At 39.8% G+C, this 14,126-nt stretch overlaps 1 protein-coding gene across 7 annotated transcripts in view; it reads right to left on the bottom strand.

The window, feature by feature from the left end:
* ehbp1 (EH domain binding protein 1) overlaps nt 1-14,126 on the bottom strand; it is a 126,015-nt gene that overhangs the window by 52,024 nt on the left and 59,865 nt on the right. For 6 of the 7 annotated variants that reach the window (XR_010915013.1, XM_067513112.1, XM_067513102.1 and 3 more), the window contains 3 exons: nt 8,789-9,589; nt 7,228-7,269; nt 6,962-7,108 (listed from right to left, as the gene is read on the bottom strand). The exons of the other annotated variant lie outside the window; for it this stretch is intronic. Coding sequence is in view for 5 of the 6 variants with exons in the window: in XM_067513112.1 (XP_067369213.1) it covers nt 6,962-7,108; nt 7,228-7,269; nt 8,789-9,589 (990 nt within the window). In the remaining variant the exon portion in view is untranslated. The remainder of the gene's footprint in view (nt 1-6,961; nt 7,109-7,227; nt 7,270-8,788; nt 9,590-14,126) is intronic. 7 annotated transcript variants of the gene reach the window in all.

The following is a 14,126-nucleotide window of genomic DNA, read 5'->3' as shown; positions in this document are numbered from 1 at the left end:
ATTGTATAAACATGCAAATGACTTGAGTCACTGAGTTTTTCGTTTGAGCTGTAGGATACTTTTTAGCAACAGCATTCCTCTATACCATGTACTACATGTCCTTATAAAAAAAAAAAAAGATACGTTTTAAGAAAAGAACTCAATTCACACGTGCTTAATGTTAGTCACAAATTAAAAAAACAAAAGGTGTCTGTATAAAACCAAGCTGATATTGTTTGAGCAAATAAATTTGTATATTTGGCTTGACCCTAAGTTCTGTTCAATTGCAGTCTCCCAGTTCAACAATTGGTCCTCAACAGTGTGCGTGTGTGCTTAACAAAGGGCATATATACAGCAGGACAGGTAGAACAGGTAGACTCAGTCCTTTCAGGAATTCGCAATGTTGTGATCTCAACAATTACTTCTACCAGTCCCCTGTAAACTGTAAAACTGCATGATCCTGCAATTTAAAACATCATAAAAACATTGCAACATGCATCACAATTTTATTTAGAAAAAATGAAATCAGGCATCACACACACACACACACACACACACACATCAGAAGAGTTTGTTGCTCTGTCAGGCAAGTAAAATGGGCACTTGAAAGAAAGAGCATAACTTGTGGTTAGAAAGAGAGGTAGAGAGTAAGAGTTAAAAAAGAAGAAAATGATCTGAGCTGTGACATGGTGACAGAAAACACAGGTAAGATGTCACTGCACAACACCCTTTGTATGAGTGATAGGCTCCCAACAAACTTTTGAAAAAGCAGATTACTGGATTACTGAATTACGGTTCATTTAGGTGCTTATCTGTTACTGTTAAATAAATGAAAACAAGTGGGTAAAGATTGAAAACTGTGATTTAATATGCACCATTTTCATATCAAGCACTGTCTCAGCAATTTTTGAAGCAGTGAATGTGTATTTGTGCAGTATAGTTTATGGAAACCTTTCTGGGTATTGCACCTACATTTAGGGGAAAAAGTAAGACTTTTGGATCTTGCATTTAGCTGCCACGAATATTTACAAATATTCTTAGAACTTTCTGTGTGGGCTTGTCAGCATTTAAAGCATTTGTCCAGGGCTTGAGTAATTCATTGAGATCATTTAGAGGGTGCCATTTGCTTATTGTAGATAAAGTATATCAGTGTATTTATCAGTCAAATTACATGAGAAATGGCTTAAAATGAATTTTTATACGATGTTCTTATATATAAAGGTATTTCAAGTAATATATCATCAGTTTTTAAACACAAGTATTAATGTTGGCCTCAAAAATATTGTTATAGTTATGTATTACAGTTGGCTGATTTATCATCCTGCTGGGGGCTACTGGAGCAAACAAGTCGTTGTAGATGCTATAACAATTGTGACTCGAGATGGAAATATCTTTTAATAATGCTGATATTTAAATGATAGTTATATAATTGTAACTGAGTAAAAAATTTTAAATGAACAAGAAATACAAATGTTTTCTTATTGTATTATTAAGGAAAAATATTAAAACTTAACTTAATTATTACTTAATTATTTTCAATCCCAAACACAGTTTCAAAATATTACATAATTTGACATAGTTAATTCATGGTGTCAAACATGTCTCTCTAATCTAGTATTTGTATAATCTGAGAATTACTCATGGTTCTTCAAATACAACTGCAACACAAATGCAAACGCAGTACAGGGATACTTTTTTTTCCTGACTTAACGAATCAGTTTCTGGGGCTGTATGTTTTAGGGCTGACTTCAAGATGTGCAAAGTCATGAACTGAAAAAAGTAAGAACCTTGTAAAAACAATAAAATATTACAACTATTGAATATATACACTCATGCGTATCTGAATTTAAAAAAAAATGTCAAACCTAAAGCTATCACACAAAGGTGCACACATGGACAGAGTATATTACTCTTACATTCATCTATAACTATATTCATTAGTACAGTAGTGGATTACTGTAATTTCATATATACAGACTTTAAATGTTTTTTTTGTGTAAAAAGTAATTCTCCATATTTTGTTCAGCCAAAGTGCTGCTAAGAGTCATAGAAGGAGATTAACTCTACAGAGTTGATGTGAAAGACATTTGACACTTCCACTTGGTCAAATGTGAACACGAGGTATGTGATAACTTGACAACGAGAAAAGAGGGAAAGAAAGAGAAGTTTGTGGGATCAGAGGAGGTATGTAAGTGTACAGCTTTCCTCTGTGACAGCTTGATCAGCTCTTGTGATGCAATTGAGAAAGCTGTCTCTCTTACTCATTCTCTCTCTCTCACACACACACACACAAAATTTAGACAGCGCCTTTGATCTCCACTCCAGCCAATTCAGCCACGACACATACCCACACACTCCAAGACAAGCACGCACAGTCCAAAGAAACTCCCCAACAAACAATTTAGTTTCATTAGGGGGAGATTCTTCAAGAAGAAAAAAAGCAGGAGAAAGGGATTGGGGGGTGGTTAAAGAAAAGGAAGAAGAGAACAGAAAGAAGGGAATGCTGGGAGAAGAAAGTGATGGCAGCAATATTAAAATTAGACCTGGAGAAGAACTATTACTGGTGGGAGAAAGTTGAAAAGGAAAGAGAACAGGAGGAGGAAGGAAGGCTGCAAAACAGCCCTTTACTGGTTGGCTTAAGTAATAAACGAGATATTCAAACGATCACAGGACTTTGTTAGATTATATACATCTATTTTAATTTATGGATCAAAAATTAAAGACACTTTGTTAAAAAAGCGTGACACTGCTAAAGCTAATGATTGTATTTTAATCTAGTTACAATATTGAGAATAAGCCACTGTTAGAAAGTATGCCCAAAGAACAAACTACAAAAGACATGACGGGAGAAAATTAGTATATTAATGCAGTCAAGAAAGGATCAGAGTACAGACAGCAGATAGGACCAGATGACAACACCCACAGGTCACAACACTAAAGACCCAAGAGTCCCCTTCACTCCAGAGAGGAGGGGAGAGAGCAGCACAGTAGAAGGGGGAGGAGGTGGTTGGGATGTTGGTCGGCAAAAATCAAACGGGACCCAATTATAGGAATCACAACGAGTCAGTGAGCAGGGGAACTTTTTTTACCTGGAAAACACCAAAGCATTTGTGTGCACTCCCGAACACATACCACAAGAACGCACACACGCTCTCACAAATGTTAAAAAGAATGCAAAAATGCACAGGTGCTACATTCTTGCACATGCAAATACACATATTTCTGCTCTGCAGTTTTTGCAAAGAAACAGACATTGGTGCACTTATAAGCATGTGCTTGTGTGTCCACATGCACACAAACACACACAAATTTTTTCCAAACCCAGTGTGGATCCGATAATTAGCCTGGCCAGGCCGGTGTGAAATTACTGTTCTCATCTGCTAACGGATGAGAAGACCTGAAGCGAATAGACACAGACACACATGCACTTCTCCATTAAAATAATACCAGTGGGAAAGACTAAAAGAGCAAGAGAGGCACGGAAATAACATTTAGGATGTCCTAGGATGTAAGAATTGTTAGAACAAAGTCTTTATTTTTAAGAAAGCTCATTAACTATCAATTTGGCTGCAGTGTGGGTAGAGAGTAGTAACACTGTAGCATTATGAGACATCTGTACTGTGACGAGTAATATGTTGTGAAGGCCATCTATGAGGAGAAAGAGGGAGGTGATGAGTGCAAAACAATTAGTAGAACTGGTTGTCCAACAAAAAACAAGATGGAGTTAACAGGAACAATATTTGATGTTGCAGAGAAAAAGCCAGTAAGAAGTAAAAAAAAACAAACAAACAAAAAAAAAAGATAATAAATGATGAAAAAACAGATATAGACTAAACACAGGGTGAGAGTGAGAGAGAGAAAGTGACTTAGAAGACATGGAGGGAGGGAAAGAGACAAAACTGAACCCATGACCTTAGATGAAAGAGCCAGTCACTGTGGGCTACAATTAGGGATGGCAGGAGGGAGAGCATAGGTCAAAAGAACAGGGCTACACACACATGCAAACACACACACACAGACACGCACAACCAGTGAAAACAAATAATAAACATATTGGTCTCCATGTTGACAACAGTCAATGTAGCTGTGGATGTAAAGTTATTTATGCATAACATAGCCCATTTACTTATTTATCTTAGCAATTAATTTTTTCACATACCATGTACTGCTTGTTTTCAATAATATGATATGACTGTACCCAGATTCAACTTTTATATTGTGCTGTACTGACTGCAACAAAGTCTCGGTTATTAGATGTTTAATCTAAAAACAAAAACTAATCTGAAACTAAAATAAATCAGTCAAAGACAACAAAATAATTATTAGCTTTCCATCCAAACTTCTCCAATTTGTTTTCCTACCTTTAATCTTTTTTTTAAGTTTAAACACAATTATTAAGTGTATTGTTTCTGCTGGTTTAGAAGAAAATTAAAGATATGTACTATGGATGACACTTTACAAGTGATAAAGTATATACGGAAATAAAGGTGTGAGAGCTTTTCAAGATGACAACAAATAAAGACAAGTACAGGGTCTAATGTGAGAGATGCGTTATTAAGATGTACTCTTTTTAGCCTATCTTTAAAGACTTAAAGACTTCACTGATGGACTCAGTTGCAGCAGTAAATTTCAAATTTCCAAATTTAAACTGAAGAAACTGTGACTGTAACACAACTGCATTATTGATCACATTTAAACACTAAATTCACACTGCCTAGACATTTTGTTAGACAGTTTGTTTTGTTTTTTTAAACTGACAGAGGGGGAATGAAGGCTGCAGAAGCACCAGACAGACCGCTAACTTACTGTAGTTCAGGTATGTTTTAGAAAAACAAAACACATGTTTAATGTATTTAGATGTATTTAATACAAAATTGTTATTACTTAACAACCTTTAATGGTAATGGATGGAGGGGAATCCCTATCACTGATTATCTGAGGCAAAAATTTAGATTACAGAAATAAACTAATCTTAATTCAAAAATATGTTTTTAGTCTGAATGGTTAATTACTTTTGCAACAATAATTATCTTACTCACAAATATACCTGATTCCTTAATAATTTCACCACAACAGAGACCTGCCCTTTTGCATACAAGTCCTGCCACTTTGAAAAAGACAGTTTCACTAAATAGAATCTCAGCATATCTAATTTATGCCTTGAATGCAACACCTCTAAGACAGCTAATGTACTGTACCCCCTACCTTTCCCTCTGCCAAATCATTGTGCTGCCCCCAAATTAGCCACTTCCCTGGAAGAATGAAGCCTGCTTTAATTGAATTAAATTATACCTTATGCATGCTAAACCACAAAGCACCTACTTAGAAGGATGGGATGTTAAATGGGAATCAGCCTCTCCAGCTGATAACGTGTACACACACACACACACACACACACACTAATCAAAGCAAGACATCAAGTAATCTAATCTGAATCACTAACAATTATCAGCACATTGGCCTCAGGGCCAGTCGTATACCTTTGATCAATGTTTTCTATTAAAAAAAGTGTAAACAATTCAATATATCCCTCTCACCCCTCCTCCTTTTCCTCGTTCTCTTATGCATAAGAGTAGAGTGTGTGTGAGGGTGTGTGCAAGGGGGTTATTAACCAACTGCCCTTGGAAATGAGTAAGGAAATCAGGAGGGGAAGGAGAGAGGAAAAGCAGGGGGTTTGTCTGGCTACTTTAAGGAACTAATCTTAGTGAAGTAGAGCATCTTGGCGCACAACAAGGGACAGAAGAGGACCTTTTTTTGAAGCTAAGTAAATATACTGGCACTGCAACTGCTTTGAAAAACTCTTTTAATTTGCTTTCTTCCTCTGAAGAATTTTAATGCAACCAGTCCTTGGAAGGCCCTCATTTATTTCCTCAGATTATGCTGAAATGGTTATTCCTGTGGCTTGCACACAGGAATAAACACACACATTTGCATGGCTACACCCAGACAACACGGTGACAACACACAATATACACACACACAGTTAGAAAAACGCACACTTTAAAAACCAACTAATTCAAGGGCACATTTCTCTTTAAGGATTCAGGCAGCAAATGTGGGGGCATGCGGCTGTTGCTTTTTAGATATTTCATTACCAAAAGGTATTTATTTCATTTTACCCTCAAATCCCGTGTTGTCACAAGACAATTTTTTTTCCTACCCTCCCTTTCCTTTCTACTGAAACATTTGGAAACGTCACTGAGGATTTGACCATAGTGCTTTCCCAGGGTTCCTCCTGGTGCATCAGTGTGCTACCCCTTCTGCAACTCTCAGTATATTATGTTCAGTGGAGCGTGCTCAGTTCAGAGCTGGCAATTTCACTTGCGTCTTCTCTAGTCTAGTTTGCTTCGGTACAGTGATTCTCACCCCCCTTTACCATGAATGTACTTTTGCTGACAGGTGTTTGTGTACAACATTTACTCAGTTTTCGGAGAAAGTGAGGGGCCAGCAAATTTGGTCGAGATGTCAAAAAAATTGACTCAGGTTGTCCAAATAGACTGAAATAGAGAAAGATGAAGAAGCAAGGGAGTCCATCCACATTTGGTTTCTCTTACTGACATGTTCAGGTTGTGAAGTTCAGCAGCCCATAAGAGTGTCTTATAGAATTTAATAAGGAAAAGTCTTCTCCCCTTCTAAAAGTCTTCTCATAAGAGCTTTACCAAAGTGGACTGCTATATGATGAGACAGTTTGGACAGGTTTTTCCAGCATGTTGCAAGTGTAGTGAGCAGCAAACAGAGAGCTGTGAAAATGACATGAGAGTGTTGAAAAGGGTGGTGGTCATTCTAGTAGCTGTTAGTGCACACAGATTTAATGCTGTACAACACTCCAGTACTTAGAGCAATAGGAAAGTGGCCATGACAGACAAGGGACCCTCTTTACTTGCTACACACAGAAGCAACAGTAATATTCTTTAGTCAACTGTTTCTTTCCAAAAAATGGCTTTTGTATGCATGCACACACCCACACACCACTTTGACTTACATCACTGATATTTGTAGCCCGATTAGGTGCAGTCACAGCAGCCACAGGGACACTCTTGTTGCCAGCTTTCATTGCAGCGTCCTTCCGAGCCTGCTCCAAAAGGAGCCGGGCTCTCTCCTTTAGCTCCTCCTGACGCGACAGCACCTTCTGTGTGCCAGAAACATTGAGTGTAATCAAATTCATGCTATTGTCATTAGCATTGTTACTTTAACATTTTTGGCTTATATGCACATGTGCAGTCTTTCACTTCCTTAAATTTTACTCACCTTCTCAGCTGGGGGACCTGATACAGGGGCAGGTGTCAGCACCTTATTAAAGAGAAAGCATGATTTAGTTTTACTTGTGCTTAGTCAAACACCTCTTGGCTTCTGCAGTTCTGTTAACTATTTAGCTAACAAATTGGAACAAACGACATGACTTGTAGGGGTTAGAGGTTTCCCTAATATAATCCTTTATAAATAATGAAGTTTAGTCAAATGTGAAGCCAGAAGTAACGTTTAATCTCATCTTTATCAAGAATGACAACAGCTGTTATATTTCTTCTGGCAGAGTAAACATGTGGTGATAGAAATGGATTAAGACAAGTGGACCCAAATGTGAGAGCAGGGTATACTCTATACCTATGATAAATAAGGCCTGCAGTTTGGCATTATGGACCAGTCTACAAGCTGGGCTTACAACACTGTCTGGATTAGTAGTATGCAGAGCATGATGGCTTTGACAGGAAAGCAATACAATTTAATATAAGAAGGTTCAAACAGAGCTTTTAGGTTTGTCTTATAGAGGAATATTGCAATCAAGCTGTTAATAACACTGAAACATGTTTATCCTTTCCACAAATCAAATCTGGCCTAGGTACAGGAAAGGATGCATCCCGCTAACTAGATAACAGCAGATCAAAATGGGGTGTCATAGCTGTCATAACCCCATGCTGACTCCCCGCCTGCCCCGTGACCTTTCGACTTGTAAACAGGAAGCAGTAATCTGAGGTTAACCAAAGCAGGTAGCAATGTGTTCAATGTGTGTTTGCGTGTGTGTGTCTGTGTGCACACACGCATACAAGTGCATGGCAGTGTGTCTAAGAGACGAGATGAGGTGTGCTCTGCGCAAAGCGTCGCCACGCCTGAGCAGTCACGGCGCCTACTGCCATCAACTGAAGGGATGAGAAATATAATGAAAAATATAATGAAATGTCAAAGCAGGGGGTTCTCCTGGGTGCCTGTTATAGTCGCCACATGTTAAGGGCCCGACCTCGATGTGTCTGGGTCCAGGCAACGAGACAGGCGACGACAACATTTAATGCAGAATGGGAGAATTTCTGTACGGCCATCTCTGCAATGGCATCAACGAGGTCGGGATTTGAAGCTTAGCAAATGCCAGGAGGGAATAAGTGTTCACCGCATCCTCTGTCTTTTGACTGATACAGCTGTGAAAGTTTCAATCATAGCCAGGGTGCAAGGATAAAAACATGAACGATCCATTTAAGGCCAGGCGTGTACATGCAGGTAAACGCTGTCAGAATCTTAATACATGACTTACATAATTAGTCTTCGTCATACAGAATGATCCACAAGTTGTTTCATGTAAACAATTTACAATTAGACAGGTTAATGAGTTGCTTACAATCCTTTCAAAACTGGCTGACCTCTATTCAGTTTCTAAATCTCCGCAATTTGTTGAGCTTTACAGAGAATAACTCCTCTATTAACTAAACATCAACAAAAAGGTTTAAACTATACTGCCTATATTTTATGCAGCACTCTTCTTCTTGTTTTTTGTATTTACAGGTTAACTTTTTGTTCAACTTGTTGTTTACTGGGTGTTTACCTGTTTGGGAAGCTTGTCTGTGTGCTTGATTGGAGGGGAGCTGGTGTCTGAGGCAGGCTCAGACTCTGAGTGACGCAGACTTGCCCTCTTCTTCTTGATTAGGTCAGTGTCCCTGTTATATGAGAAGCCCAGTTTCTGGTGTGGTAGAGAGGAGGCCTCTCTCCTGGTTGGGGACCCTGGGACTGTACTTCTCTCCCTTCTATCCTCTCCAATCTCATCCTTCTGCTGTCTTTCCTTCTCCATCTCTTGCTCCACTCTATGTGGTAACTCACTAAGGTCTAAAGTGTTGGCTTTGAGCAAATTACTCCTGTTCTCATAGTGCAGTGGTGCGGCCTGTGTTGAGTCTGTTGCTGAGGCAGCTAAAACTGAGCATGAAGATGGGACAGGAGGTGAAGAATGCAAATCTCCTGTTGCTGGCAAACTGGCTAAAACTCCTCCTCCTTCTTCAGCCTTCCAACACGTCTCCATCACCTCCTCCTCAGCGATTCTGGTGCTGTTCGATTCACCATCAGTGGCAACAGGCTGAGTGTTAGCCTGGCGGGGCTGCACGTCATTGAGTTCCGCGTAGAACTTGTCCTGGTCTATGGAGGCATTTGTATCGGTTTCAAAGTCGCCCACCTTGTAAGTACTGCGACTGCTGTTGGCCTCTATCTGCACCACGTTCAGCTCCTCACCAGAGAAGTGGGCCCGGATTTGGTACAGGTAGGTCATTACTGTTAGCTTGTCAGGAATAGCCAGCAGCACCATGTCAGATGGCTCCAGGAGACGCGAGATGCCCAGACTTGCAAAGCCATCATATGCCTGCCAAAAAACCACAAGTAAACAAACAAAATTCTAAGGTATAATGCTAAAGAACATTTGTCCCATTCCCCACCAACTTACTGTTTAAAAAAAGAAAAGAATAAGAATTATTACAATGAAAAGCTATGGAAGAGTGACAGTAGTTTGTGAGATAGGAGAAGTCTGGTTTATTTCCCTGACATAGGTTGCGTTTGGTAGATAGTGCATTCCATGCATGACCCATGTGTGTTTGGGTATGTTTTAGTGCAAGAGACACCTTTGGCATGACTGCTGACAGGTCATGTCAGGGATGGTTGTCCCCGATAAGAGACGCAGATACCTCAAGACAGAGCGCTTAATCCAAAAGTGTGTGTCCCTATCACTCCCCTACATCAGCCTGCCCACGCTCTCCGTCACGCGTGTAATTGGTCTGATTAGAGTCTGATGAGAAAATACAGGTTTGATTATCAAGCGACACACGAAACCCAATCCCCCATCACCAGATAGACTGAGACAGAGAGACAGAGAGAGAAGGGATGAAGACCATTATCGCAGCCAATGACAGGTAAATAAATAGATTAACAGCACACACACAAAACCTCCATTCCCTTGCACATTCATGCACACACACACACACACACACACACCCTCCCCATCCATCTCTCCCAGGTATCACAGCTTGTATCTGGCCTGCTTGATAGTGTTGATCTAATTCTAACCTGTTGCAGCGCTCGTTTGTTTCACGGCCTCCATAGGTCTCTCCAGTCTATCAATCTCTCTCTCTCTCTCTTTTTCTCCGTCTCCCTCACCGACATCCAAACCTTGCTTTGTGTGTTTTTAACCTTTATTTACCCATTGGAATGCTCTAAAGAGCTTGCTGAACTGTGTTTCAGTCATACTTCAAAAGAACTGCTCTTTTTTTCGGCCTCTGTATTTTATTACTCTTATTTTTCAACTATACTGTAGTTAGTCTGGACATTATGCATAAGGCACAATACATCTGTCTAGTTTTACAGTGGTACTATCATTTGGTGACAAAGTGGAACAATCCAAGGTATCTACATCAGAATGTGTCCAAATGTTTTCCATTATCTTAATGTGATACTACGTCAGTGATGCTGTAAAAACCACTTAACTACTTTACTTATTGTTCGACTAGTGGTGTCCTTAATACAAACACTGTTTAATGTACTTAACCCTAATTCCCCATATGTATTTGTTTGAAAACCAGAGACATGAGAATGAAATTGAGAATAAGCAGGTCATGCATTTGTTTAAGTGATGCCAATTTCCAAACAATTGTGATGTCTTTTTCGGTCTCATCTCTTTTGTCCCTCAAATGATGGAAAGGGTAACAAAGGGGCAAAAGCTATACTTGAAAAGGAAAATGAGCTAAAACTTTTGTGTGTGTGCACCTGTGTGTGCCTGCATGCACATGTGTTTGTGCATACAAAGGCAAGGCAGGGAAAGATTGGGTGGGAAACAGGAGAGAGAGAGAGAACAGAGAAGAGTTTGCCTTTACATGCGAGCCTGTTTAAGTTTTCTCCTACTTCGCCTGCCAGAAAGGGAGCGTGAAAGAAAAAAGGAAGAGAAAAGAAAGGAAAAGAATATAGGGAATAAGAGGGCCTGATTGGGTTTCTAACACGTATTCAGGGGAGCAAAGTGTGCTTGCATTGTTCCCCTCTCACCCAGGGTAGGCTGTGAAAGAAGGCGACAACTTTAGTGCTCAATGGGGACAGAGTGAAAGAATGAAAGAGAGGAAAGAGTGAGAGTGGGAGAAAGTGAGAGCTATATGAGGAGCAAGGAGGGAGGTGGGTTCTCGAGACGGGTTTTGTTTCAGGGTCAACATTGATCTTGAAGTGTGCTGCAGTCTTTTTAACCTTAGTGTCATGCTCATTTCTTACCATCTTTGCTATGCTGGATGACTACAGGTCATGTCGTACTTGGACACCAATGACTATTGAAGGAAGACGTGTTGTTTTTAGGGAAATTATTTCAAGTAATCTGTGCAACTAAGTGGTAGAGCATTGCTCCACTGAAGCAGTTGGGGCTGAGGAACTTTGCTAAAAAGAACAGCAGTGCTGTTCTTGAAGAGCAGGAGCAGCAGGTGCTTTTTCACTTGTCCCACCTAAACTTTAAGTTCCTGGTTCAGGGATTGGACCAGCGGCCTTTCAGTGACAAGCTCATATCTCACATCCATCACTGCCACTTTGTTGGTTGTTTTGTTGTTTTTATGCATTATGGTGAGACTAGATAAAAATGTAACAAATTTATTTTTTATTTTTTTTGTCCTTTCGGCTTATCCCATAAGTTCAGGGTCACCACAGCGGATCATTGTCCGCATGTTGATTTGGCACAGTTTTTACGGCGGATGCCCTTCGCACTGCTGGGGAGGGGAATGTTAGGGGTTCAGTGTCTTGCCCAGGGACACTACGACATATAGCCAGGGCCGGGGATCAAACCACTCACCCGTGGACGACTGCCTTTACCAACTGAGCTACAGCCGCCCAGATAAAAATGTAACACTACAGTTTAAAAAAGTCATCCTATACATTTGATACATCTTATCATAAGTTTGTTGCATAAACAACTCCAAACAAATAACTCTCAAATATTGAGTTTATGAGGGTTTTTTGTTTTACATTAGAGTAAAAATAGCAAAAAAATGCCTCCAGATGACTTCATATCAGATCATGTTATCTTGTTGCTCTTACTATGGAGTTTGTTGGAGTTGCCTTTTAAAGATAACACAAATGATAATTATTTCAATTAATATCAACCTTAATGACTAATATTATTTTAAAAAAGCTCATCAATACATTTGATCTTCTAGATTTTGCTATTTAGTATTTAATAATTGACTTGATTTCAGTATCATGTATTTTGGGAAATATCTAGTAAATGACAAAGCTTTTAGTCAGAAATAAATGTTGCCTTGCATGCCCAATGCTGCTGCTCTTTGCCCCCCCCTCCACCTCCCCTCAGTGACTGACAGGTATCTATCGTTGTCAATCATCTACACCCCCACCTCTCAGTCCAACCCCTCAGAGTTGTGCTCTGGGCGCTTTAGCCTTGCGCTTGGTGCTACACTATCAGATGGCATGACAAATGACTTCTCCTTGGATTCATCTCTCTCTCTCTCACACACACACACACACACACACACACACACACACACACACACACACACACAACGCAGGAGCAAGTGGTCCAAACAGAGGCTCTCAACACACAAACTCCTCTAACAGACAGAGGATGCATGAACACATCCACAATTATCTACAGATCAACATAATTACTGATATCCATTAATAAAAGATTTCAAATGTTGTAAATGTTCTAAATATTCACTTCTTCCCTTTTTCCCCTTCTAGCCACCCCCAGTATTGATTGTCCTTATCTGTCATAATTCAGCACAGCCTGAGCTCATTGCAATCACCTCACAGAGATAGACTGGGAGGAGGAGGAAGTGTGTTTATCAACTAGCCATGAAAAGCAGAGATGGCTGTGGTGTATACAGATTTCCATTTCTGCTGTCCGTTCAATAAATTCTATACATTCTAATAACTCTTTATGAAGCAACTCTATACGGTATTGTGGACAGACAAAAAGTCTCTTTTTATCATTCTCTCTTTATTTAAGTTCTTCACATATTTGATTTCCTTTTAAAAATCTCTCTCTCTTTCATTTCCTTTTCTGTCTTTAGACCTTTTAACCTTGATGGTCTTAAAGGGGTCGGTAACCTGCCCAACCACCAGCTCCCTACTTGCACATTGTGTGAATACCTTTTTTTTTTTTGCAGGCACCATCATGGACACTCTTAAACCCTTAAACACCTAAAAGCTGCTACGTGACACCATATGATGCAGTATTTCTTTCCGCTTTATCCAGAACTAGCTGGCTTTCACACTCACCTATAACACCTAGTGTATTTCATTTACAGTTATGTGGCAATAGTGGATACATAACAACTGCTATTGCATAAATTCACGTAGACATCTTGCAAAGTCCAACTCTGTGTGCAGATTTTATTGTCACTGAACATTTAGATTAACAAATATCATAAGAAACTGGCATTAAAAGCACAAAATCGTGGTAATATTTGGTACCTGTTCCTGTGCACTGCCAAAGAACAACATGCTTGGTGAAATGCACATCAGCACATGGTGTAGATCTCTACAAAGAAACTGATCGCATGTTGGGTACAGTGATGCAGCTATTCACCAGCTATCACATTCTACAGCATATTCCAGTATAACTTACTGTATATCTCACCAATTTCTTCAGGGCTACTTGAAAACCTCAAGGGGGGTGAGGGGCAGTTAGCAGATATGGGATTGGGTCTCTTGCTATCCCTCCTCTGTGGTTATTGTCAACAGGGTAGCATTCATGCCTAACAGGGCCACCAGAGGTTATCGCAGAGCCAGAGTGTGTATGAGAAGAGAAAATCAAGCTGCAGGAACCCAACGCATATCGTTCTGTGTAGCCCTCAGGGCCGGTGAGGGGACACTGTGTATATATAGGGGAGTGTAGTAGCAGATAGAAATGGGGAAAAATA

Source organism: Channa argus, chromosome 1 (assembly GCF_033026475.1).
Source record: "Channa argus isolate prfri chromosome 1, Channa argus male v1.0, whole genome shotgun sequence".
Taxonomy (NCBI): Eukaryota; Metazoa; Chordata; class Actinopteri; order Anabantiformes; family Channidae; genus Channa; species Channa argus.
The sequence above is the reverse complement of the archived record's forward strand: the minus strand, read 5'-3'. Positions and strand labels throughout refer to the sequence as shown.